Source organism: Dermacentor variabilis, chromosome 2 (genome assembly GCF_050947875.1).
Source record: "Dermacentor variabilis isolate Ectoservices chromosome 2, ASM5094787v1, whole genome shotgun sequence".
Classification (NCBI taxonomy): Eukaryota; Metazoa; Arthropoda; class Arachnida; order Ixodida; family Ixodidae; genus Dermacentor; species Dermacentor variabilis.
In genome coordinates this window covers 48,083,537-48,111,266 of record NC_134569.1, presented here as the reverse complement: position 1 = coordinate 48,111,266, position 27,730 = coordinate 48,083,537, and the positions used below count along the sequence as shown (strand labels likewise).

Below are 27,730 nucleotides of genomic sequence, written 5' to 3'. Positions count from 1 at the left end.
CAATAGTGAACAGCGCCCGTGGCGGCGTTAACTTTGATGTTGCCGGTAAACCAGTGTGTCACGTTACACGCGAGTGATCTTTCCCACATGTTTACCCGTATATTCATGCTGTATTTGTCTGACAAAGGCCTGCTAACGACTGCGCACGAAGTCCTTATTGTACAACACTCCTGTCCAAAAAAAGAAAACGTTTTGTTTGCGGTGCTTCAGGTCACTCCATTCGTGAGACGCTTTAAACAGAGCGGGGTTCCGCTCACCACATCCTTGCAATGTCTTATTTATTTGTCTCCGTGGTGAGCATTAAACGAGCGTATGTACTTTTGTTGTGTCCTTTATTTGTCTCTGTGCGTACATTTGCTTCCGGATTATTTGTCACTGTGTGAGCAAATCTATGGCACCCCCACCCCCGCCCCCAATTTTTCTTGTCGTAAATTTAAAAATAAAAACGCTTCTCGTGTTTATACAATGGAAAATGGAGGAACTGCTGAAATGGTGGGGTGGTGCGCTGCAACAGTCGTGTCATGCGCTATACTACTATATACTGTGTATGTACTTGTCACGTACCGACAATGTGTGGCCGTTCGGTTACACGTAGATATAAGCTCCGAGTCTGAATGCTGTGTACGTTACATATCGACATCAGTAGTTGCGCGTTCTGAGACACACATCGCATAGCAGTTAGGTTACACCTGCCAGTCAGTGGCGTAGCACGAGATCCTCGTTTGTTTCACGGCGGCCATTCCCGCAATGCCCACATAGCAACTGGACGCGTTTGAGTTTAACTTTGAATTTATTTCTCATAACACGTGCAAGTACAAGGTGCGGTGAGGAACGCAGAAAATAAAATTGCTTAGTTGAAAGGACACCAAATAAATAAAAAGACAATGTGAGCTGTATTTGTAAGTCACCTTTCTACAATACCAAATGAGCCACTCTTACCATTATAACAAGGTTTGGCAAGCCAGAGAGGGCCAGAAAACAAGCGAAAGACGCTAGGCGGGCGGCGACGCCGCTTTTAATTTACCACACCAAGCTCACCGAGACGTCTTGGATCTTGACGGCGTCTGCGCGGCGCCTGGTTGGTATTTCGAGGGTAACTGCATTCTAAAGGAGTGAAAGACAGAAAGTTTAGCAAGTTTCAAGAACGTTTACCGAGTTACAGCGTCCCAAATGCGAAATAAATGCTTTAAAACTTATGACGTCACACCCGCATACCGGCGTCGGTGTTTCGACTCGAAATTCAGAGAACGGACCTTTGATCTTCATTCCCCCTTCTAATAGTCTATACCTATTGCGGCGAAATTAACGAAGGTGCCGTTTTGAAAGAAAACTGTGTCAGTTTACAGTGATTAGGGTTCCTCTTTCGTGTCTTTTGTGTCCCTCTAAGCCATCTAAGCCCCACCGCAACTTCAAGATCAGGTCACTGTGGTCTTATCAACGTAGCTGCTCGTAGAAACCCGCATAAGCTGCACCATTTTCATTTACCTTTATCATTCGCCACCGCATTTGCAAAAGAAAGAAAGAAAGAAAGAAAGAAACCCGTGCTAGGTAGCCACCTTAATATTTCTCGCGTGAAGCCACGCTTAAAGGCATCGCTTCACCAGCGGAAAGCACTCTGGCAATCGACCGGTGTCGGCCTCTGGTGAGCCACCTTTCCGGCCTTGATGACCCACTTGACGAGGCGGTCGTGGCAGCCGAAGCGATACACCAGGTGCTCCCAGGAGGGCGCCTCCACCACCAGCATGTCGGCGCACTTTCCCAGCTCGAGCGAGCCATGCGTCGAGGACCGCCCCAGTGAGGCGGCACCGTTTATGGTGGCCGCCACCAGCGATTCTTCGAGGCTCATTCCGCACACCACGCACGCCAGGTACATCACCATGGGCTACGTCACGAGCCAAGGGCGCAATTGCATAGACACGTAAGTATACCAGTTTTTTTTTTTTGTTCGTTGTTGCAGCGACCGAGATCTCTCACTGGAGCAATACTTGAACGAAGGACACGTTGAGCGCAAGTTGAAGGAATAAAGAACAGGCAGCGCGACAAAGCCCCGCTGTCGTGTCGCTTTCCCATCGTTATTTCAACCTGCGTTCAACGTGCCTTTCATCTTAGTTCACATTAACACCAGCTACAAGTCTAGCTCGGGTGCTGCTATCCAAAATACATGTAAAAGGAGAGTTAGTTTTTCTCGGCAGCCACTGCACCACACTTGACGAGGTTGACGTGACGAGGTTTGCATTTAAAAGAACAGCTTAAGTTCCCCTGACTGTTGTTTTCGAATTTTTTATTTATCTTGTCAATATTTTATTAAGTGGCGAAAATCGGAAATTTTCAAAAAAAGAAAAAGAAACCATCGAGTTTACAACTCCGTAACTCGGCAATGAAAACTGATATCACGATCCTGTGTATTGCATCTAGTAGCACATCTAAAGCGGACAAAATTGATATGTTACACATGAATCTAAAAAAAAAGAAAAACATAGTAATGTGAAAATACAGCTTTTGCAGAACCTCCTACATAACGTAACGAATTCACGCAAGATGTAACTTGACATATCGAATTTGTCCGCTTTGAATGATCTAATAGGTGCTGTTTACAGAACTGCGATATCTGTTCTTGATGCAGAGCTATTGTAAACTTCGTGCTTCTACTTTTTCTTTTTGCAAACTTACGAATTTTTGAAAATTCTTTTAAGAAGATTCACGCCTTAAATCGAAATTCCGCTTCCAACAGTCACTAGAATTTAATTTTCTCTGTCAAGTGTAACAAATTTCATTAAGATCTGTCCAAGGGCTACCTCAGAAAAGCGTTTCTGCGTTTCACATGTATTTGAATAGGCCGCGTTGCAGTTTGGCCCGAGCTAAAGCTTACGCACACACGCCAGCGCCTTATTCTCTGCATTGCAAGCATGTTGGAGAGGGTCTACCGGGCCCAGTTAACAGCGCTTCTAGATGAGGACAAGGTCCAACACTGGTGATAAAGTCAGAGCTATAAGCCGGCAAAGTCAGACAAGCTAAAGCTCAAAGCCACCGATGAGTTTGACTCTAACTGAGCACCAGTGAATCGGAGCGGGTATGAGCCTGAGCCTGTGTGAGCCCAATTAGGTCGGATGTCAGTTTGAATGAGTCAAAACTGAGTCCGATCTTGAGCATGTCCCAGTGAATCGTAGCTGGTGTGAGTCTGAGTGAGCAAACGTGAATCCGCGAATCACATGTTACTCCATGCAATGCAAAGGGGTCGCAGGAAGATGTAGACTTGAATTGATCAACAGCGGATGAAGAAGGGAAGCTCCAGCCCGCAAGCAACGTTTCGACAAGAAGATTATTTGTCACGACAACAGCTATCTGTGTAGAATAGCAACAAAAAGTCGAGGGTTCAGCCATATAGAGGGCCGGTACATGAGCGTTTCCTGAACACGGAGAGAGCTGTATGCAAAAACGCTGCTTTGCTTTTCCTGGCACTTTTACTCCCGTCAAGCTTAACAAGCAGCCGCGCTTTTATTATTATTTATTAAGCAACGCCAGTGCATGTTTTTTTCTCTCCCGCGCTGTGCTCTGTCTTTCTCGAAGAATTGCCCGCTGGCTACACAAGTGACAGAAAACACAATGGAAGGTCATGACGTCACTCGTTTACGAGGCCACCGCAATGTATAGCGAGAGATTGATAGAAACGCCTTATTTTTGAACGACTGCAAGTCCGAGCTGTCGCTGTAAGAATTTAGCTGGCTTCCCGGCTGTGGTGCTGAGTTCACTTGACTCGACCAATTGACGTGTTTTATATGTCGTGATCGCCTGCAAATGCGCTGTTACAAACTCCAGAGCCAACCGACGAAGACTGCCAAGTGAAACTAATTTAGGCGGCCAAAAAAGGAAACATGAAAACAAACATTTAGACATTTTAGACAGTAAACATCGAGGCGGTCATTTCCAGCGTGACATTTATTATTTGTAACTTTATATTACGTCATTCTTTCGGCAGTATCGAACAAACAGTTATCACAGACGCTATAAAATTTGCGTAGTCTACAACCGCTTTACGTGATTGCGTCAGGAAAATTATGAAAGAAGTCAATGTATCCTGTTTGTTTTCCCAACCCCATTTAAGGTTTGCAAAGAGAGCATTATGGACGTCGCAATAATGCCCTCAGAACTACCCACGCGGAAGAGTCCAGACATATGACATGTTCTCATGCCTCGATGAAAAGGTGTATAGGAGAGACGTTACTGGAGTTCTTGGCACATCGGTACTTTATATATGGCGCCTCGGACTAAGGTCAAAGCATTAGGTCATTGGACCAAGCTTCCTAATAGAACACAGCATTGTTCTAAGGAGCTTTATCTCGCCACCCGTGAACATCTGTCATTTTTCTTTCATGCGTTGTTTCAAGTGAGGTTCGTACCATGCGGAACCGTGCGTGCGATTTCAGAGGGAAAATTCTACGAGTGTTGTTTACGAGAGACGACATAAAGAAGACCTGCTCTTTTGAAGAGGCGACACTCAAAAGTGCGGTGGCTTTAAACTGGGCTATAGTTGGCTTGCGCTCAGCATGGCAAACTGCGCAGACAACGGGACTAGTGACCAAACGGAACAAATTTGCTATCAAGTGAATTTTATTATGAGCTTTAGAGCACAATATAAGGCAAATGACGCAGTAGCACAACGCTATATATAAGTTGCTCGACCGGCCAAACCACTGGACACTGTCAAATTCCTCCGTGTTGTCCCATTCCGCCGGCTTGGCATTTTGGGCCAATCACAGAGGCCGTAGCAATCTCTGCGAGCCAATCCGAGCTGACAAAATGGCGAACTTGAAAATATGGCGAAATTGTACAGTGTCAAGAATAGGCACACCCGGGAACGTCCCCCGAGCTCAGAGTGTAAGCCTGTTCTCCGGTATTGCTTGTATCTCAAGCACTCACCATGGCCAGGCAATAGGCGTTCGGGTTGAAGTCTGAGCCCAGGGAGACGGCCACGCCGGCCTCGATGAGTCGGCGCACTGGTGGCGGCTCGAGCCGCAGCAGGAACGCCGTGGTGGGCAGCACCACTGCCACGCTGCCCGCCTTCGCCATGGCCTCGATGCCGGCCTCGGACACGCACTCCAGGTGTGACATCGCCTCGGCGCCCAGAGACGCCCCCATCTGCCGGAAGCGCCGCGAGATACATTCTGTTGTATATTGCTCAGACCGTACGCGCACATGCCCAGGCAGCCCAGGTTACGGAAGGTGCACACGTATAAGGGCGTCCCAGCCAGAAGTCTACGGAGAGAGACTTTCCTCCACCCGAGCGAGATTGCGAGGACGGGAGCAGACGCGCCGAGGGATTGGAGCACGAGCGCGCTTCCCGTACGTACGAGAAGAGATTTTCGGGCTATGAACGTGGAACGGGCGTCGAGAGGATGGGTCCCAGCACCTGGGAGAACCTGTGAAGTACCCGAAGTGTCCCGCCACCGAATCTACGGTAGATGCCCGTAATCTGCTGCGGCTGTGTCCGGGGACAAAGTGCACAAGAGAGAAAGTGCTTAGAGGTGCCGGGCACGAACTGACCGGCCCACAGATCACGAACAATTAATTACGGGCGATAAGTTCCACAAGCCACTTATGTAGCTTTTTTTAAAAAAAAAGACCTGCACGTATTCTATTCAGTATGATTGTCATATAGTAGCCTATGCGCTCAAAAAAAAAAAAAACTTCGCTAATTTGCCACTAATAAATAATGTCCAGACAGTTGGATATTGACCGGTCCGTGATCTTTTAGCGATGACCAAATAATCTGCGCATTATTGCGATTCTTTATATCTTCTTGCCTTACTTCTCTGTTGCAACAAGTTTCCTCAGCAACAACATAAACCCTTTACGTCACCAATTGTCAGCTGATACAAAACGCATGCGTATGATGTGCCGCTTAGAGGCAGATAAGGGAATCGCATGTAGACTAAAGAAGAAGTCGACGCTGTTCTGGTTAGACATAAATGGAGGCAGTGTTCGCGTCTGTGCAGTATAAAGTGTGGTTCTACAAAAAGTAAAGTAAAAGAAGTATCTGCGTTTTCTAAAGAGTTCGTACATTGTAAGCAGGACGAAAGAAATCTGGTTGCGTTGGTCTATGTCGTGTGGAACGAACTCACGTAAAGGTTGTCTCTTAATATATTTCCGCTGGAGCTTGTATAGACGGGAGCACAAACTGATTTTTCTTATCTTTGCACATCGCAACTTTATGATTTGACAAACTCTATTCGATTCACGGCGAAATGAGGTCTAAGAGTTCGGTATATTCACTAGCCGCATGTGCACGAATGCGACAGTATAGCGCATCGCATTGCGTAGTGCGTCACGGAACTCCTATGCGACAGCATTTAGATGTGACCCATCCTTCTTCGTCAGAACCATGTCGGAACCTGTTTTCGACGAGTACGTTATGAGTCAATTAAGGAGAGCACACGCCCACATCCGTCTCACCTTTCCTCTCTCCCGCAATACGATACGCCAGCATTTACATGCACCGCGTGAGTCGACTCGATCTACCATCTCCTGGCTCATTAATGCGATTCGCTTTTCCTAGCGCATCACCGCCGTATACATGGGCGCGACGCTCTATAGAAATGCAATGCGACACGCCACTTGACGCATTCACTTAAACGCGGCTGTTGTTCGACCGTGTACGTATTGCAAACCTTCAAACGAGTCGAGCACGTGTTTTAAGGCTCGCCTATGCATTCGGAGTTCCCACCTCGACTCCGCCGATCCAGTTGAGCTCCTCGGCATGGAAGTTGAGTCTGAGGCCCGCTTCGCGACCGGCCTGCAGAATCTTGCGCGAGCTGTGGACGTCAAAGACGCCCTCTTCGCAGAAGACGTCGATGTTCTCGACGGTCAGCGTGCCCTCCTGAATGCGCCTCTTTATCTCCGGCAGCTGATTCGTCACGATGTCCTCGGTGGCCTCTTCAGCGCTCTTTCCCCTGCGACGACACAGTGCGCTGCTCCCTGAGTACACACACGCGAGAAAATGCTGGTGCGTATAGAGGGACGATTGTGTTTAAAGCCACCCATAATGCTTTTACCACCGCTCGATGTTTGACTTACTTCGAGGATACGTGAAAGCCACTTCAAAACTATATATACTTTTTTTTTATAACATTACGCAAGCATACTACATCATATATACGCGGTATGGCAGACGGGACGTGAACATGACTGACTGGCATTATACGGCAGGTACTTGTGCAGTCTGACAAAGTGTCGTTTAGCAATGTAGCAAACGTGTGTAATTAAATTTCTGAATTCGTAAAATAGCCAAAGCCTCTTATAAGAAATTCCAAGGCAGGCACCGCTTCAGCCTCAGCCTTCACCATAACCAAAGTCTTTCACTGTTCACCACAATCATCTGCACTATAGCATTCCAGGCGTTTGGCTACAGGGGTGGGGACTTGTGGTGTGGAAAAAAGTGCCCTTTTCTGGAGTCCAAAAAGGAAGCATGGCTCGGCTATATAGGCTACCCGCCCCAGGGGTGCTATTCTGAACACGCTTTGTCTTGGAGGAAGGAAAGAATTTGTAGAGAGCATTGGCGCGACACGATTGAAGCCAAATGTACTGGCCCAACCGTGATTGCCACTTCAGGGCGGGCGGTAGGTTTTAGTGCTCCCGCTCTGCAGCCACAGCTACAGCAGGGCAGCCGAACAAGTGCGCAGCGATTAAAGACTACCAGGAATCAAACATGCCCGTTCTCAGAGGTCACGTATTGAGCCGCTACCCCGAGGCAAAACGCGAAGGGCATGGCTTCACAGAGAGTTCGCTTGCCAAGGCTGCATGGCTGCGTGACGCAAAGCTCCCTCTTATAGCTCAGTTATTTCCTTCTTTCATGCTGTCCGCCACGCTGTTCTATTCACCGTTTTGTCAGACGCCATTAGCTGACAGAGCAGTTACACCGTCTTTGATTGCATGACTCAAACGGAATTCGACAGCATAGCAGAACTTCACAGCGAAATAGCATTCCAAATCTCATTAGGATCTTCGTCCTTGCTCGTACCCATCGAAGTGTTGTAATGCCGCCATCTTGGACTGTGAATGCTGCCGTTTTGAAATAGTAACAACCGAATTCACCGTAGTACACAGGCGCTTTGTGTGCATAAAAATGGTCGTGCGGGTAGGTTCGGTGCTTCGCGATCATGTCAAGTGCACTGCGCACAAACGGTTGATGAATTGTTTCTGTAACAGCCCTATATAGATGGCCGCGCCCACGAGTCAAAAACAAGCTCTCTATTTGACGCAGTGCGCGTTGACAGCGTCTTTTAATCTAACGCTAGAAACTTGCTCGCTCTTAAGCGCATGCACTTGCACGAACTATAATATAAAGACTCGCGCGTGGACATGCAGCAAACATTTATGCACATGCGCCGTGCACGGCACTGTCTCACTTCGGGACGGCGTGAGCGCCGCAGTAGGTGCTGGATATCTCTATCGGCGTCCTCAGGCGAGCCTTCTCGATCGTGTGTAGCATCTTGAGCTCGCTGTGCAGGTCGAGTCCGTAGCCGGACTTGGCCTCGACCAATGTGGTGCCGGCCCGCAGCATGGCGTCCAGCCGCTCCACCAGGCCCTCCAGAAGATACTCCTCGCTGGCCTTGCGCGTGTGCTCCACCGTGAAGTGGATGCCGCCTCCCTTTTCATGAATCTCCAGGTACGTCGCGCCGGCCAACTGCGAAGGCCCGTGCAACCAGTTTGAATGCGTTCAACCAGATACCCGTTCCAGAAACACCGCTTCAAAAGTGACGGCATGGGGGCCTACATCCGTGAGCCACAACCAGATGAAGGGCATGTCGCCCATCACCTACACTAGAGAAAATATTCCGGATTACACGGGCTGTGGGAATCGGTGGACGCGGATCCTATCGACGACTTCCATCACACTCTCAATATCCGAGACGCTTGTTGATCCTGAGGGGCAGGTATACGACAAGTACGAGTGTATGTGTGCTGATAAGTAGGAAACGTAACGCGCCGTTCAACGCGTCGACGCCGTACGCGAAAAAAATATCAAATGCACCTGCCAATCGCGACGTTGGTAAATATCGTTTATCGTTGCACTGAACTATACAAACACTTGTGACGCATAAACCGTAGCCACTATATATAGGCAAGTGCTTCATCTCCAAACTCCTCCATGCTAACGTCACACATGTTCTTCATGCTTTGCGTCTCCACGTCTCAGCTTTGTGAGACACTCCCCGCTACGCGCACTCGGCCACACGCCGACGCCTGGAGACACCAACGGTCAGACAGCGGGAGGAAGCAAAGAAGTTAGATGCACATGATACAACTGCAACGCGTTATCGGGATAGGCCTGTATACATATTTGATTGCACTGCCTCCAGGATCGTCCCGTATTAAATACCACATTTAAAACACTTGCGAGGAGGCGCACATCGTGCACTGATATAACGATCGACCCATCAGATTACCACGTTTGATTGCACAGTCCTTGGGATCGGCCCACTTTACACGACGGGGCACTCGACGACACGCCAAACTCCGGTGACGTATATGCAAAGAAAAGTTGGTTTTAAATAAAAATGTGCTTGAAATTGCACGTCTTAGCTTGACGGCAGTAGCCTATGGCACTCACCTTCATCGCAAATTCGTGTACACGGTCCCCTGCCCATACGGGATGTGTGTGCGAGTCAACGAGCCCTGCATAAGATATGTGAGAAACGCTTCACTAGACAGAATTTCTGAGCAATTAGGTTTTTTTCAGTAATCTCGCAACGAGTCGCTACATTAACCTGAGCTGCGTTTTAGTCGCACACAGCCCAAACTCACCGGGAAGAACGCAGCAGCCGGTGGCATCGATAACTTCTTCAAACTGGCTTTGTTCGAAGTTCTCGGCGATGACGCTGCTTTCGTCTATCGCAGCTATCCTCCCAAACCTGCAATGTTGCTTTCATGCATTGGTATCGAACCCAGACAAAACAAACTAAGAACGGGAGTGTAAAAATAAACTTCAAGAAAAGAGCAAGGAAAAATGTAGCGGTTATCCTTTTTTTACCCCAGGAAGACATGCTGCTACGCCATGAGCAATGAAAAGGTGTTCATACTAAAGTAAGGAGAGTCTAAAGAGAAGAAGAAAAGGAGGCCTGAAAACTGACATGCGTCGAAACGTCCTTAAGTATTAGCTATCATCATCATAATTACATTTAGAGTTAAGTTTTGCAATATGCCCAACTCCTCTTGCGAGAGTAACGTACTTCATACTTGACTCCATTTCAGAAAGCTGTCGTATGACAGCTTTCTGAAATGCTATGATGGGAGCCCGTTCACCATGCTTCGGCATAAGCCGAGTGAACGTGCGTGTACTCCATCGTATAAGAGTCAACGTACGTACAGTACATGCACAATTGCGGAGTTCTAAAACTCTCGAAAATGGCACTGAATACTGCATAAGCATGCGGCTACTTCCGCAGCAGCAGATGCCGGCACTCTCTTTTTTCGCTCTTCCGATCGAGAGCGCTCGCTGTACTTGAGCCGAAGCAGTAACGTATTCCCATCATAAATGCGAAAGCTTGCGAAAATAGTGTTACTACATAATACTATATAAGCGGTACTACATAAGCAGTTATTCCCGCAAAAGATTTTGCCAGCGCTCCCTTTGTTGTTAAGAGTGCAGGTCCCTTAATTCACCACTCTTTTCATGCGGCGTCCGGCGCGACGTCAGCGATTCCAACACTTCCCTACCGTCATCTGGGGGTGAGCGCTATGCGGCCTTTCCGAGCCTATATGCAGACGAAGTGACCAAGCCTACTATTTTATTAGCGACAGCTGGTTACGGCCAACGATCTCTGGCAAATTCATCGGGAGTCAGTACCGAATGGTACGTAACGTGAGAAAATTTAGAGAAGCAGTGAAGGTGTGAGAAGGAGAGCGCATAAATGATTAAAAAGAGATGGAGTGCTATAGATAGTTAATATAGATTGATCCTGGATAGAGTGTGCACAGGTGGTATATGTAGGGATAGAAAGACGAATGTGTAAAGGAGGAGCTTGTTGGTAATTCGCTCTGGCTTTGAATAAGGTGTCCCTCCTGCAAAAGGGGCGCTTGCTTGAGATATCACTCGTAAAGCTACCGCTCCCATTAAGGGTATATAGGGTTCATGAGATGGGGTCTGTCGTCAGCATGACTTATCTGTTCAGATATCTTTTTTTTTTTGCAGAGGTATTTGGGGTTTTGTAACGTTTCTCCTGGGGGCCCGTCACCATACCTTTTCTTTTACGTTTATCTCATACTCATGTGGAGCCCCCAAATGCAAGCATGAATATGGTGCAATATTGAGTGTATCAGGTCACGGCACCATGTTGTGCTTTCAACCCGGCCCGTTTGACATGTATACTAGCGCCAGTTTTCTAGAAATATTTAAACTCTGTTGAGTCTCGCTAAGAGAAAAATAGTCATATCATAAGAAGCCAACAAACACTGACATCAAGGACAACATAGGGGAAATTACTTGCGCTTAATAAATGAAATAAAGAAAACATCTATCAAATAATGAAAATAAAAGTGGATGAAAAAACAACTTGCCGCAGGTGGGAAACGATCCCACAACCATTTCCATTAATTTATCGCTTCTTTATTTCATTTATTAAGCACAAGTAATTTCCCCTACGCTGTCCTCGGTGTCAGTGTTTGTTGGCGTCTTATGATATGACTAATGAAAATCGGGCCCCTCGGTTAATCCCCCTTTCTTCTCATTTAAGAGGAAAATAGGTACGTTGTATAATTTAAGCTGTGAAGATAAAGCTAAAAGCGGGATCAAAGGCCTGGACGCACTAAATTGCTGTTGTGTAGCGCACCAAAATGAGTTGTTAACCTTTTAGCCGTTATTTCCGGACAGCTCACCGAAAAAAATATAGTAATGCATTTTTTTTCTTTATTGAATATTTGAAGCACATATATATATAATAACCATTCTTCAAGTGCGACGAGATATTATCTGATAGGTGTTCAAGGAATGATCATCAAAATGTATTTTCTTTTTTCGGTCACCCTTAGTGCAAAAATACGTCCCAACAAATATTACATGCATCATAAACGTTTGTGCTTGCAAGAGAGAGAGATCCGAGAAGAGAGCGATGAAAAAAAAAAGAATGTTTCCACATTTTACTTACTGGTTCACCACTATGCTGAAAGTAACATCGTTTCCTTGCAGGACGGCCAGTCGCCTCATAGAGTCGCCTTTCACAATTTTTTGTCCATTGTCTACAACTTGGACAACTTGCCGAGCGTTTTTCAGCAGCAGCCGGTACTTGTCAGCCATCGCTTTGTCTGCGCTAACAGCGACTGAGCTCGCGCCGCTTCCGATAAGCAAGTTTTATAGCGGCGAGGAATTTATACCCAGACTCGACCTCAGAGAAACTTGGCTGAGCCAGCTTGTAGCCGCCTAAAGATGCAAGGCTAAAGAAGCAGCAAGCGCTTATCTATCCACCTTTCTTACAGCGATAATAATTTATTTAAAAGAAAAGATGAACCCGCAGGAACATTGCGTTTCGATTTCGAATGAGCGCCATGCTTCCAGCCTACCTCACGGTTTCCTTCTCTCTTCTTTTTTTAAGGGATGGGTGAGAGGTGGGGAATAAATTTGCCGAATATTTTCTCACTATTATGGCGGCCTGGAAAGCACAAACCATAACCATGGTGGAATACCGTGGTTCAATTAAACTGCCACTCGTTTTTGAGTTTGCGCGCGACAATCGCTCATTCAGATGGCGAAAATTTAACTCAATAGAACGTATTTATATTTTCCCGTGCCTATACGAACTCTTGCAAGCACATTCCGTTTGTATAACTTAAGAGACCGCGCGACTTCGCAGTATGGCCAGAGCATGGCCTCCAAGACTATGGCGAACAAACTGCACATTACCATTCAAAGGTTTTGCATGTGCTGAAGTGTATAGCGCTTAATTAATATAAATGAACGCAGAATACTTGCATATCATTTCTGGGACGGTTCTACTATATCAAGCAATACACGACGTCCTCAATGCAGTGCCGTACGTACATTTATTTTCCACTTTTGATAATCTGAATCGGAGATCGGGGATGAGAGCCATCGCTTGGCGTGGTGTGACCGAAAATGTTGACATGTAGTAGCCCAAGCCTCTGCTTTAGGTGAAATGTAATTAAATTTAGTTTTACCTTAAGTTTAATAAACTGCGCTTGTTAGATCAGAAGCCTTTTTTATTTCTTGCAGGGTGTCTTGCAGGTGTATCCTTGCCGGCTCGTAGCCTAGTGAGTGCGAGTATCCCAAGCCGTCCCAAGTGGTCAGCATGCGTGCGAGGCTCCTGTTGCGAGCCGCCGCGGTGCGGCGCTACTGCGCCATTCCCGTCTACCGTTTCCGATGGAGAAGCAAGCGGGAAGTGGTGGGAGCGCCTGCTATGAGCTGCAATTTCTCCCTTCATTGTGCAACCCATCTCACTTGCTGGATATTTGTTTAGTGCTACAGCACAACATGGTAACATACAGTACTATGCAGTTTGTACCTATGGTTTCATGGTTGGGGCAGCAAGATTAATAACCGGCGGGCCCTAAACGGCAGCGTGTGCGGTCTCACTCAGATCTTAGTGCCCGGGTGCCACTGGCGTAGCCAGTGGGTGGCACGCCAGGTACGTCCCCCCCGAATTCTAAATTTATGTGTAAGTATGCTGACTGCGCCCCCCCCCATCCTCTCCGTCAAGTGCGCGCCCCCTCCCTCCCCCTTTCCAAAAAAGAAAGTCTGCCTAAAGTCTGCCTACGCGACTGCTGGGTACGGTAGGTGTACAAAACTGACCATATTTAGCATCGAGAAATATATGTACACAAAAGGAATACGAAAACAGCTGTCCGCACAGTCTTGCTTTCACGAGACCACATGCAGAGCTCTAACTATATATTCACAGTGACGGCTCCGCAGCGGGTACGAAACGTTATTATCAGTGGTTTGATATGCCACTCGCTCATCATAATTTTATTGTGATAAGCTAACATGAAACTGCCGTCCCTTCGAATAAGCTTGAACTGCCGCTGTTTGCTAGCCTTCAGTACACTCAGTGTCTTCGGGAATTTAGCAATCGGTTTATCTAGTATCATAAGATACACGATACACCTCAATAGATATATCGGAAATACAGATACTGATTATCGTATTATCACGATACAGATCCAAGATGTGCCTTAGATACTGCCTAACCCGGGCCTGTACGTGATATACTACTAGGAGCGGCGGCTGCACAATGCGCCGTGTGGGGAATTTGCAATAAAAAGCTGTGGCTGATACATGTATATAGGCATGCGTGGTTGAATAGCGAAAGTTATAAGGTCAGTGTACAATGAGCTCTAATATGAAAGCTGTTATACACCGGATGTTTCTACGAAGACTTTAGTATTACTTAACAATAGGCGTGTTGAAATAAAAATACGGTTCCTTCGGAGACATTCCGTCAACGGGGACGACCATGGAGCAACGGGTGATACATGGTTATTAGTCGAATTAGCAAAAAAATTCAATAATTAAGATTTAAACTTCTTTTTTGAGTGGGCTCAGTGTAATTGGAAAATTGAACCCAGCTCTCCGTACAAACTTCGTTTGTTTGTAAGACGCATATTCCATTGCGACAGCAATTATATGGACACTCCAGGCGAATTTCCGCCGTTGCAGTCGCTGTGATGTTCCACATCAAGTCCAAGTGCGATAGCATCGCAGCCGCGCGCCATATGCTGTAGGTGCGAGCGAAAGCTTGCGAAGGTGAGAATGCGGCGATGTCCTCGCGCGCTCGCAAGGGTCCTAGGAAGACAGGGAGGGTTCGCGCCCTTGTTTCACGCGCGCAAGGCAGGGATCAGGGGGATGTGGGCGCGCTAGGAGGGGGGGGGGGGAGGTTAGCGCACGTCTCCTATTTTACTCCTACTGCTGAGGCTGAGGTCGGCCGCGCTCGTCCTATCTGAGAGGCGATCTACGTTGGGTTCGAATGCTAGCCGACCGGATATAGCTGATGGCTTTGTGTGCGCTGTGTTCTCGCGCGCCTAGTTCGTGTCGAAGAGAGAGAGAAAGCACGAATGGGGAATTCGCTCGCCGCTGCTGCCGCTCTTCATCACGCCAGCTTTCTGATAGCGAGTGTCCGCTGCCATCGAGGGGGATTAGATGCGTTAGTGTTTGCCTGTTTGCGCTTGACACCGTGCTTGTAAATTTAGTTAGTAAGCGAATGTTTACAGCAGTTTATGCAACTGATAAAACGTATAAAACGTAAACAACTTACTTCGTATAGCTGTCTAATAATTTGCTAGCGCAATCAATGCTTCGCCTGTCGGGCGAAACTGACTTTACAACTCACCGTATCAAGCTTGCATACGTAATTTACTGCTAAAGTCGTAATTAGTCAGCACATTTGGAACTTCGCTTTCGCAACACTCATAACCTGCCCCTAATTTTATATAGATAGCTGCAAAGTACTTTCTTTATAGTTCTCCGAGGACACGTTGGGAACCTACTATGAATTTCTGTAACGCATGCATGGAAATCTGAAAAAGAAACGACGGTTCGTTGATAATTTGTAACGTTCCTATAAAAAAGCCACGCAGAAACTTGGTGCCATGAACAGTTTCTTCAGAACCCTGGGAAGCATATTGCAGACAACGGCCTTATCTAGCTGGAATGCTTGAAGAAGCAAATTTCTTCAAAGGTCGCAATTGATCCACACGCATTTAACTTCGCATACTGATTTGACATAGCCATACACCACTTTTTACTATAAGTTGGATCTTGGTTGAGTATTGTAGTTATGCCATGTGGCTGGCTGGCTAAAATACGAGCTGCTTATAAAACACACTGAAACAGTGACGCTACGGAGCGCGTGATTACGTAATTTATAGCAAAACCCATAATTAACCCACACACTTTCATGTTTGCCTACACCTTGCCCGTAGCCTGCTCCTGATTTTCACAAAAAGCTCATTTAGTTCACCGCAAACACAGGAGAAATAACCGAAAAAAGAAACGAAGGTTATGTAATGCAATGTTTCCAATTAATCTGGGAACGTTAAACTTTCCACACACATTATGGTTAACATGACCCCCCCATTTACACCCAATGTGAACTCGAAGTTATGTTTCTTTTTTTAAACTCTGGGAGACATTGCTGATAACAGTGGTTTTACAGATACGGAACGCTTTCGTTTATTTATTTATTTATTTATTATTCGTCGGTCTGTCGGTAGCCTGTACGCCGAAAACTCCGCCGCCGCAACCCTATGCGTATGCGCGAAAAGAGAGAAGAAGAGAGGCGCGAGATTAGCCTGTTTACTCCGATCCATGGCGTCACGCTACCTGGCCCGAAATTTCCATTGACAAGGCTGCCGTGATGAAAGCGGTGACGTCGAACTCATTGTTGCCTACTCGGAGCATCCCCATTATATTCTATGGTAGTTGGGCCAGGTAACATGACGTCATGGACAGGAGTGAAAAGGCCTTGTGCTATTTATAGGTGGTGATGGATTAGCTGCGCCAGTGGTGACGTCGTTGCCCTCTGCCGCAGCCGAGCGCGCGCGCAGCAGTTTCTCCCCGGCTCCGAAATGGGTAGGCCACCCGTCATGCGTACTCCTGAGGAGCAGGCAGCTTTCGATCAGCAACGCCGCGAACAGAACCGGGAACGAGCTCGTCTACGCCGTGCCGATGCTGCAGCCCGGGCACGAGAACAGGCTCGTGCAGCCGAGCGCAAGCAGCGACTGCGTACCAAGGATCCCGCTGCCTACCAAGAGCCTTCATTTAATGAACCGTCGGGATTAACCAAGTGATAAACACCGGGGCCGCACGTTTCAAATTCGCTGGTTAACCATCTGTACGGAGTGCTTAGGCGGCGATTTATTAATTTATTTACGCTCAGGGTGAAGAGACATTGCAGAGGGGATTGGTTAATAATTATGCAGGACAGGATAAGAAACTTGAAAAAAAAAGCTTAAAAGTGTTCCTAATTATACAATGTTATGCAGAACGAAACAAGGGCGCGACAATAAATGCTACAAAATATTGGTTAACGCTTTCACAAATTTGTCATGTTTTGGGATGGTTAATGTTGCGGGTAGACAGTTCCAATCATAAGACTTTCGCGGTGTGTAAGAGTGTATAAATGAATTGTCTTGCACACAGGAATGCCATCTTTATGCGCATGGTCTACGCGACGTGAAATAGTTTATATTTTGGTGGGAGGGGCATAATTATTTTTATAACAAAGTAATGAGCGCGGCGAACGTGACGTTTTCGCAGACGAGTTCCTAGGCGAGGCGGGTATACTTCAGAAACTAATTAACAAACATTAATTAATTAAACTTTTATTAGTGACTTGAGGGCAGTTACCTAAATGGCAAATTGGGTGGCAGTGACATTTTCATGCACACCCATCTTGTTGAAATCTTGAATATATCGCACCTAGTTCGAGATATTCATCATCAAATGCCAAAGCTCAATCCAGACAATATTGAGAACTGAGCGCGTCCCGCTGCTAGCACGTCACACGGCAGCACGCCGCAAAGAAGTGTGGCGCTTGAATGAAGTTTGAATGATAGCATGCCGCGGCAAATCCCGACTCGACACACAGCCGCATATGCTTGCCAGGCAAAGCGTGCCGTATCAACAGCTGCAGCGACTGGCCCGAGACGTTCAACTAGTTTCCAACTTCCTAGCGGTTGTCGTAACGGGGCGTTTCGGCCTGATATGAATGAGGGAGCTTTCAAAGATGACTGACTGCATGCCTTCAAATTCGCCATTTAACACCTCTGAGGCACTAATAAAAATTTAATTAATACATTTTTTGTTAATTCGTTCCAAGTGGATACGCCGTGCGAGCTCATGACTGTAATTCCTCGGTTGAAATATGTGTCGTGAAGTAAATTATTAAAAACTTAATTAGTGTAATTGTGTTAATTATTAAATTGAACATTATCATTTATTGTAGAAGTAATGGCCGTCTCATCGAGTAATTTAGATCAAGGGTTAGAATTATGCTATCTGCCATAGGCAATCTTCAAAATAATTGGTGCAGGTAAAAAATAAAATATAAACACCACACACACACACACACACACACACACACACACACACACACACACACACACACACACACACACACACACACACACACACACACATATATATATTTATATATACATATATATATATGTATATGTTCGCATAAAATAAACCTGGGAGCTGCTGCTCTACTACTGTACTCGCCTGTTTGTATGAGAGATTAAACCTGATATTACTTCCTTCTAGCGCCCTCTCCATCCTCATCGTGTACATCATAAACAGCAGCGGGGATAAAGGGCACCCCTGCCTCAGTCCCTTATTTTGTTGATATGAACTTTCTCCTCGCTCCTCATCCCTTCCCATTCAACGCAAACGGTATTTTCCAGGTAAATCTACCTCAAAAGCTGTAGACAGTCGTTACCTATAAGCCTTCCCCTTCCAGAATATCCCACGAAATGTTGCGATCTACGTTGTCGTAGGCTCCTGAAATGTCTAAAATGGCCACATACAACGTCTGCTTTCTGCTTTTGATATTTCAATACAGTCAGTAAAAACAAACAAGTTATCATCCAAACGCCTACCTATTCTGAAGCCATTCTGAAGCTCTCCCAAAATGCCATTATTCTCTGCCCACGCTTGAAGCTTTAATTTGACTGCCTGCACTGCTAGCCTGTATATTACCGATGTAATGGTCAACGGTCTATACGAGTGAATTCTGTCTTTCTCCCCCTTACCTTTATAAATTAAATTAATTCTACTTTGTCGCCAACTGTCTGGCATTCGTCTATATTTTAAAGTTTTTTCCACTGCTTTCACCAGAGCTTCCTTACTTCTTGGTTTTTGATCATTTATCAGCCTAACGGGAACCTCGTCTAGCCCTGTGGCTGTGCGCTTAGGAATTTTCTCTTCCGCTTTCTTCCAGTTTAAATTTGTCAGCACCAGCTCCTTTTCCACTTGGGTCTCTTCTATGCTCTTTTTTTCTTCAAATACAACCTCGTCATTGCCTTGGAAAGATTCGGCTGTTACTTTTTGGATGTAATTTATTCCGATTCTCCTTCCAGTCTGTTTTCGTCTTCGTCTAGGATATGTTGCTGCATTGTTGTTGACGTCCAGCCTAATAATTTTATGCGGTTCCAAAATATTCTAGGTGCGGCCTTCTTTTTCGCACGTATTTCTGACCACCAACGTTCGCTTTCACCTTTTAATTTTGCTTGTAGGTAATCTCACAACAGCGCCATTAGCGGCGCCTCACCGCAGGAGCGTTCCCATATATCCGGACGTCGCATAGTTTCTCTACCGATGCTTTTAACTTCTAAGACATTTCGCTAAGACCGCCAACTTCGTTCAAGCAATAGAGGCAGCAGTCTGTTAACGTTGGGTTTGAAATATGGCTGTGACGGTTGGATAGTTGTGAATGTCCGTGTTCATGCAAAATCACGTTCGACTAGTAATTTTTTCATATTCTGTGTGATTGTGGACGCCACCAAGAAGACAGGCTGGATCTGATTGTGGTGTAGAAAGAACGAGTGGCCATGATAGTCCAAGAGCCGGTTCAGGTAAAGTGGTGGTAAACCTTTGCATTCTCCAATCAGCCTCGAAACACTAGCTCTTGCGTCTCTCGTGTTTTTTTGTTTTTATCCCTGTGTGCATTTCAATGACATGGTTAGTCGCGTCTAAGCATCAGGAGTGACTATTATTACCGTGCAGTTATCGTCCTACTTTGTGCTCTGTAGATATTGTCTTCGAACATAAAGCGGCGGAGGATAAACCATTCTGCACGGGCATTTACCAAGCGTACCGTCGTGATGAAAACAAGCTGGCATTAAGGGCAATGAATAAGCGCTTGATTGGCATAGTTGCATGAAGACTGACCACTATGTACTAGTGAAATTTGCCTATAGTGTATCCGATGTAGCCGTTGTTGTGGACTAATTCGAAACGAAGTAGGCTTAAATCCCTTGGTGAAAAGCTAAACAAGCATTTCGGTATCACGTAATCAGCGTAATACGTTAAACCGCAACACTGCTTCAGAGTTAGCGCGTGTAATTATGACGAATGAACGTGTTCTTACAGAAAAGAAATTACGAGTCGGACATGCAATCTTAAGTTTCAACCTTTTCACGATTGCGATTAACACACCTATGCGGCGTCACTTCTGCCTTTCATTACGTTAACTTAGTTCTTGTTGCAACATTTTTGAGTCACAAGCGTTCACAGGACACATGAATTACGCGTTAGGCATCTGCAGTATTTGTGCCATTATTGTTACAAATTGAGAATGTGCTGTGTAAACGCAATACATATGTTGACTGCGATTTCTTAAAGGAAAATGCTGAATGGGCTGTTCATTTCCTAGCTCCCTGATCTTTACTACTGAAGTACACGAACTCTGTTAGTCGTGAAACCCGACAATGAAGCCGCAGGACAGCACAGGTGCACATAATTGTGCATTGCAAATAAGCATTGCTTAGAGCAAATGCTGAATTTCCAAATGAAGTCGGAACTTCTTGGATTGAACTAGTCATCAGTACCCTTGACCCGGTTTTTCTTGTAGTCAAGTAGAGCACATTTCGCCAGGCAAGCCACATGGGCCACCAGGGAGCAGGCTTCCTCGTTGTAATGTGTTCCTAAGCTGTACATATCAAGTGCAGTGCTTCATTTCAAATCACCAACTTTGCCTCCTTGTAGAGATTTTTGTTCTGTTATTGACTTAAAGCTGGGAGAAATGCCTGTGTTGTTTCTAGCAAGGTGTAGCTGGTTGTGACAGCTGTTACGGCTACATGCTAGCTTGCATGAATACTCCATTTCATACATGGCAGGCAATGCTGCGAAGGCTAGAGCGACTTTTCTTGCTGTTTTGTATCTTGTATTTGAATGTAAGACATAAGCACTGGCTCCTGAATATTTGGCTGCACGTGTTCAGAAAAAGATTTTGCACTCACTGCTGCACTGGTCATGCTCAAATTTTGCAGAACGATAGCATTTTGTTGTCAACTTCGTTTAGTATAACACTTGGCATGATGAGTCGCCTGCTCTTCAAGACAAAAATGAGAAACTGCTTTCGCCTGTGGGAAAAATGGTGTTTGAAAAGCTGGCCCTGGCACAGACTTGTGTCGCTGCCTACCAGCAGCAACAGGACAGAGCTGCGGCCGCGTAAGCGGCCGGTTTCAAGATGCCATTTCGCCTGCAAAGCAGGTTCACACAAGGGCAGCGCATAATCATGTCTTGGCAATCCCTCTTGATCCCGCTCACACAATGTTCATGAAATTGTACATATACAGGCAGTTTGCCTGACAAAGGCAGGATTCCCTAGGGCACTGCCCTATATTCACCAACTGACACACCGCCTTAAAGAGGTGGCGGAGAAAGGCAATGTCCGATTTGTGCTCATGGCACCGGATAAACCTGGGAAACTTTGCAAAGTTGTCAGTGGCGCCACTTGCAGAAAACCACCCTGCCAAATTAAACATGAACTGCCTCATGTGGAGTGCAGGACAAATGTCGTTTACAGAATTCCGCTCTCATGCGGAAGTTGCCACGTCGGCCAAACTGGTCGGTGTATCAACGTTCGTCTGATGGAGCACAAGCTGCTTGTTGAGGCACCATCGGGATCTGGGCACTTGGTGGCACATTGCAAGCGCTGTGAGAATGAATGCATGCCGCTCTTTGATAAGACTCAAGTGATTACTTCTAGCACAGATCATAGAGGGCATGAAATACTCGAGGCCTTCCATATTCTTCGGGAGAAACAGGCCTGCGTCAGCAAACCTAACATATCTTTTACGGCAAAAGAAATAAAATGCTTGCATAATAAGGTGCCATTGTGTATGTGCTTCAGGGATTGATCATGTAGCATGCGTCATTTTGCATATATATTTGTAACCTTCTGAGAATAAAGCCAGTTGTTTAGTGTTCGGTGTGTCTTTTTTCATGTTTCTGTCTGTCCTTTTTTATGTGCTAGTGCAATGTCCCCTTATATGAAGAGTATATGTGCTATCTTCGCTTACTCAGAAAAAGTATGTGCATTGTAATCATATTATTATTTATTTAGAAACAATGTTGATAATTGTCTAATAGTGGACGCTGTAAATGCAAGAAAATTTGGCACTTTACAGGAAATTGTTCAGCCTTCCATTGTATCAAAGCGACTTCATTTGCTGAGTTCATTGGTTTTCCTTATGCATTGCTGATGACTATGAAGAAAGGTATTTACTGTTAATATTTAATGTGTATTGCAGGCAGCCATATGGCATTGCCTGAATCACTATGCATTCTCAGATGCCATCTTTCTCGCAGAGCGGCTTTATGCAGAAGGTAAGGTGCCTTTTTTTATTGTTTGCCCATTTCTATCACTGCTTGCTTTGAGTTTCTTATTTAAGGAACGCTTTTGCTGCAGATGAAGATTTTAAGCATGTGTGATTCTTCGTTGTTCAGCTGTGCATTGGTTGCAGAGGTCACTAAACTGGCACATTAGTTTTATGTACAATCACAGTTTTTTCATGGACTTCACAAAATTGTCTTGCTGTCTTGATATACTACATTATCCACACTAAACACGAAGGGCACCTTAGCATTACAGAATATTTTTGGAGGCAAGCTTTAACAATGCCTGGCCTTGATAACATTACCACCTACACATATGTGTGCAGCAGCCATACAGGTATGGCAATTTTGCGACTTCCTCCAGTTGTTGGTGACCAATTTGTTCCATTGTAAGCCAACTAATTTGTCTGCATTTCACCTTGGACTTACTCCATGCTTACTGCTGCAGCTATCCAGTGCTTGTAATCTGTAGCAGTCTGATTGGCAGATATGATAACAGTTCATTGGTTTACTGGGGACCCAGTTCCATAGCATAATATTTCTCATTGCTTTATGTTGTGTGATAAGACTAATAAGTCAGCCTTTGAAGCATTCAGTAGCGCATGTGCTGAGAATGCAGCAAGGATGACCAGTGGGCCTATTGTCTTCAGTCAAGCAACTTTAGAAAATCTCCAACATGTGAAAGTACTAGTTGCTTACGTTCTTCACAGCTAAAAGTGATAGAATCGTAACTTAGCTCTAAAATAGTTCAGAGCTTGCAAAGCTTTTGATTCGTAAGGAATTGATCTAGGTTCTGTGGAGTTTTGGTTACATAAGCCATAAAATTTATTTCTAATGCCACTGCCACCATGTCTTTTCAGTGCATACGGAAGAAAGCCTGCATCTTTTAGCTACATGCCACTACCGGGCAGGGAACAAGGTCTCGGCATACATGCTGCTGCGGTCACGTGGCTGCCGCTCGCCCCAAAGCCGCTTCCTCCTGGCACGCTGCTGCGTCGACCTACGCAAGTTTGCCGAGGCAGAGTCGGCCCTCGATGCTGATGTCGGCTTGGCATCGCGCTGCTCAGCTAAGGGAGGCCTGGATGAGACGGTCACAACATTTGGGGATTCTGCGTCCTTTGCCCTAGCTCTGCTTGGACAACTGTGTTCGAAAACAGAGCGCGTCAGCCGTGCAACAGAAGCCTTCAAGTGAGCACCCTGGGAAATGCTCCATAGGGTCTTGACAAGTGTTGCGTTCGTGATCTGTGCATGAGGGCTACCCATTTAGGCTCATAATGGAGATTGCATGTCTCCCTTTCCTCAAGGGACTCTCACCAGAAAAGAGATACTTTTTTGTTGTTTGTCAGCCTGTGTGATCACTTTTCCGATGTGTATTCCCCATTCCGAAGGCCTTTGGAGAGCCTGTGTGTGTCACGTGTATAATACCTGTTGTGCACAAAATGAGGCGGCAGTATTGATGCAGCGAGGAGTTGAGGAGTTGTTAGCTGTTGGTATTTATGTGAACCTACCCTCTATTTAAAGTATTCACATTAAAGGCCATCTGCAGCAAAATTTCACTTAGTAATAGATGAATTGTACGTACTATTAAGAATGCAGATTTTCGTATTAGCAGCATTTGAAAAGTACCTAAGCAGAAGACATGTGCACCTATTTAGCGGATATGGCATAAACCCCAGGACGTCGTCTCTGAGGTGTTTCATTATGCCTGGAGCAGCCACGGGTGGCACTTTTCTTGGAAGTCATTCTGAAGACCTACACAAGTTTGTCAGCATTCATGATCATGTGTTATTTTCGGCGAGCAGCAGTTGTGGCACTTTTTTTCTTCTTCTGCTTCTTGGTATCAAAAATGCCTATTTACTACCCTTTTGTAACGTATCCACTTGTATTTTGAGCTGAACTACAAAAAACTGCACTTTCTTATTATAGCTTTCTTTAGGCATGGTTTCTGGAAACCATTGGAGATAACTCTACTTGAGGCTAATAAAAATAAAGTGCTGTTGGGTCTATTTTATAATGCATTGAACAGATGACCAGTACAGTCTGTTAGAAAGCTGTATAGCACAGTTTAGCTGCCATTAATAGGATAATTCTCACCCTTACAATGGTAATAAGAGTAGAGGACAGTTTTGAAGAAAGAATGTCTTAAAATGTCGAGAGCTTTCATTGAGTAGGTAGGTACCTAGACATATTCATTGGTATTTTATTTTGGCACGCTCACACCCGTCATGGTTGCTTAAGTGGCTATGGTGTTGGGCTGCTAAACACGAGGTCGCGGGCTCTAATCCTGGCCACGGCGGCTGCATTTCGATGGGGGGGAAATGTGAAAACACCCATTTACTTAGATTTAGGTGCACATTAAAGAACCCCAGGTGGTCCAAATTTCCGGAGTCCCCACACTACCGCATGCCTCATAATCAGCTGTGGTTTTGACACGTAAAACCTCATAATTTAACTTTTTTTTTGCAAGCTCAAATAAATTTTTGTTTGCTTGAATTAATTTCCAGACAGACTGCTTCTATGTATCAGCAAGTGCACTGTTATTGTGTTTAAGCTCTTTAATTTCACTGTTGCCTTCTAATTTTAAGTATCCCTGTGACAAAAACGGGCATGCAGTTAGCATATGAGACAGAATTCTCAATGTAGTGAACTGCGTCATATATGAATAAGGTGCATTTTCATGTTGTTGAGATAACGAATCGTTGTATATGGGGGGGGGGGGGGGGAGGACAGTGTATTTCTGTAAAGTATGCTTGGTTGTGTTGTAAGTGCCTGTTATTTAAATGATAGTGCAGGTTATTGCCATACAGAGCTGTATTCCTGATTACTCTTTCTTTCTTCAATAGGAAAAGCCTGAAGCTCAACCCATTCCTCTGGTCCTCATATGAGTCTCTCATAAACCTAGGTGCGTCTTCCTCAATTGATGGGGGCCTTCGAATATTTGTTGTGATATGTTTTTGCCCGGGTAACTTGAATAGCAAAGGGGTGGCTCTGGTGACTAAATGTTGCCTTATGTTGGTTGCTTTACATTTCAGCACTCAAATTGTGTTGGCCAGTCGTAGCTTATTCATTAAGAATGTTCTTAACCTTAAGATTTATGTGTAGCAGAAACATTATTTGGTTGTTGCCTCTTTCTGAAGTGTGGCATGCCTTCCAGGTTTTAACATTTTTGTTTATTTTCCTGTTTCAGGAGAATCGCCAAATCCTACAGATGTATTTAATGTCTCATCTCTTGAAAACTTCAGTTTATGTCAAGGAAGCAATCCCCTTGTCAACTTTGTTAATAAAACCAACATTGACAGCATTACGGATGACATAAAGGTTTGTTCTTACGTTTACATGTTGAATAACCTTGTTTCTTCTAATGCTTGCAGCTTGTGGCGGAGGACTGCTGCTGTGCCTGTACTTCTTGCTGCTTGGAGTTTTTGTTAAATTGTGGGCAGCAATATATAGGGTTCAAATGTATATCTCAGAACGCAGCTTTGGATTTTCAAAGAAAGGACCTTCAGTTATATTTGTCTGGGTGTTGCTTCTCGAGCAAACTTGTTTTAAGGTAGCAGCTTCCAGTGCGGCCCAGAAAAAGAAATAGTGTGCGGTTCTAGCCATCATTACACTGGCCACAGTGACTTGTATGTAGATTTGCACATTCCTGGGGGTTTGGCACTTTGGCTTTTTTGATGCCAGAAAAGAGCTTGTGTCTTTTAATGGCAAATTGTAATCTGTGACAAAGGAAAAAGAGTGCTGCTAGTGTTCAGGAACCATAAAAATAGTTGAGCTTTTCCTGCACCTGGAGCCCATCATGAGCGATGACGCTTAAAGGATGACGACCATTGCGAAGTGGAATCAACTGTCACGCCTCCTGCGCACACAAGGGCATTGGGTACCAGCCATAGGTGATAGATTCTCTTCCTTCCACATGGCCAGTTCAACCTGAGAATGGCTTGCTGTGAGCTTCAATGGCCATTTCACTTTCATTATGGTGCTGTAGTTTCCAAGATTTAAACCTACTGGAATGCAGCATGACAATGCATCTCCCTCAACTGCTGTAGTTTGTTATGCATCAAAAGTGGTAGTGCCATCTATTTACACTTCTTAGTTTCTAAGCTTTAGTGCTGCTTATATATTGGGTTCTGTTGGGATCATTAGTTTCATTCATAGCGCACAGTGGCAGTTCATTTCAGTGATATATTTAACCAACTTGCCTGAAATTACATATATTGACTAGACCATCTTGTTGGAATAGTTTGTGTGTCTTCTGTAATAACTTACTGTGCATAGTGCTCTACTTTCCTCAAAGATGGGGGAAAACGAATAAAGTAGACAAATCAAAATAGAAAGTTGAATTTCTTAAACATGTCATGCAGGTATACTTAAAAGACTCAATGCATCAAAGGTGTCCTTTCTAACATCACTGCTTGCTCCTGTGATTATGGTGCATATATTCTGCAGAATTTAAAATTAAACATTATTTGATAGCCAGGGCTCTTTTGCCTAGATTATAGTTTGTCTCATCCTTGCTCCGAAAGTAGCACTATGTCTGAACAACTCACCCACCAGGTAACTGTTCTCGCTTTGCAAACAGACAAATCGGGCTGACACACATACAGGACTAATGAAAACCCATCCTTGCAGATAGGCACATGGGATAGTGCACTGCTTGTTGTATTCTTTTCCTCTTGTACATCTGTGTGTTGTGTTGTGTTTGCTTAATGAATTTTTGGCATGTTGTGCCTGCTGATCTTGCCAGGTGTTGGGTGGCCAGGGTGGAGGTCCTGGCGGACAAGTTGCGGGCAAGGTGTCTGTGCTGCCGCTGTCAGCAGGTTCAACGCCACCATCACAGGCACCACTGCTGGTCATGCGGTCAACGGTGACAACAAGTACGCCCCAGCAGTCCTGCCCAGACACTGCCCCTCTTGGCATTATGACCAGCACCCCGGAGCTGCTGGCTCCCGAGAGCATCACTAGCCTCTGCCTGGGCAGCAAAAGTAGCAAGCAGATGCAACCACTTTCGGCTGTCAAGGGAGCACGCAGCATTTTCGCGGGAGGACCTGGGGCCCTGAGTCCACTGTCAGCATCGTGAGTGTCTGGGCTTTCATTTTCATTCATTCATTGTGAGAACTGTTGGGCCCTGTGGTGGGTCCTGTGGTGGGTCCTGTGGTGATAACTGGGAGGTGACCAGGGTTCGGTTGATTTGCTAAGAGACAGAGAGAAAACAGGAACAACAACAACAAAAAGTGACCTGACATAACAAATTCTTGTGTTGCTTGGGGTTAGAGCACGAATACAATCATCTTGGTGAGTTCTAAAATCACTTATTTCCATGCAACAAAAAGTTCACAGGAAGAATGAAACTTCAAGTGATATACAGTTAAATAAGGAACGCCT

The 27,730-nt window shown here is 45.4% G+C and overlaps 2 protein-coding genes across 3 annotated transcripts in view; one reads left to right on the top strand and one right to left on the bottom strand.

The window, feature by feature from the left end:
* Positions 1–605: 605 nt before the first annotated feature.
* LOC142571797 (putative imidazolonepropionase) lies at positions 606–12,358 on the bottom strand. The gene is made up of 7 exons (XM_075680418.1): positions 12,141–12,358; positions 9,802–9,908; positions 9,608–9,672; positions 8,403–8,680; positions 6,722–6,947; positions 4,918–5,136; positions 606–1,882 (listed from the first exon to the last, which is right to left on the bottom strand). Exons 1-7 carry the CDS (start codon positions 12,287–12,289, stop codon positions 1,598–1,600), a joined length of 1,329 nt encoding a protein of 442 aa, XP_075536533.1. The 5' UTR covers positions 12,290–12,358; the 3' UTR covers positions 606–1,597.
* A 7,022-nt stretch (positions 12,359–19,380) lies between these two features.
* Positions 19,381–27,730, top strand: part of LOC142571796 (cell division cycle protein 27 homolog) — a 60,894-nt gene continuing 52,544 nt past the window's right edge. For both annotated transcript variants that reach the window (XM_075680417.1, XM_075680416.1), the window contains exons 1-6: positions 19,381–19,581; positions 22,264–22,339; positions 23,209–23,536; positions 25,192–25,250; positions 25,536–25,666; positions 27,093–27,421. In XM_075680417.1, the coding sequence (XP_075536532.1) occupies positions 19,558–19,581; positions 22,264–22,339; positions 23,209–23,536; positions 25,192–25,250; positions 25,536–25,666; positions 27,093–27,421 (947 nt within the window). In that variant the 5' untranslated portion in view covers positions 19,381–19,557. The remainder of the gene's footprint in view (positions 19,582–22,263; positions 22,340–23,208; positions 23,537–25,191; positions 25,251–25,535; positions 25,667–27,092; positions 27,422–27,730) is intronic.

Coding starts and splice junctions, on each gene's coding strand:
- LOC142571797 (XM_075680418.1), bottom strand. CDS start 12,289: ATGGCTGACAAGTACCGGCTGCTGCTGAAAAACGCTCGGCAAGTTGTC. Junction 9,909..12,140: donor TTCAGCATAGTGGTGAACCA/GTAAGTAAAATG, acceptor GCAACATTGCAG/GTTTGGGAGGATAGCTGCGA. Junction 6,948..8,402: donor GGCGCTCACGCCGTCCCGAA/GTGAGACAGTGC, acceptor GTGTCGTCGCAG/GGGAAAGAGCGCTGAAGAGG.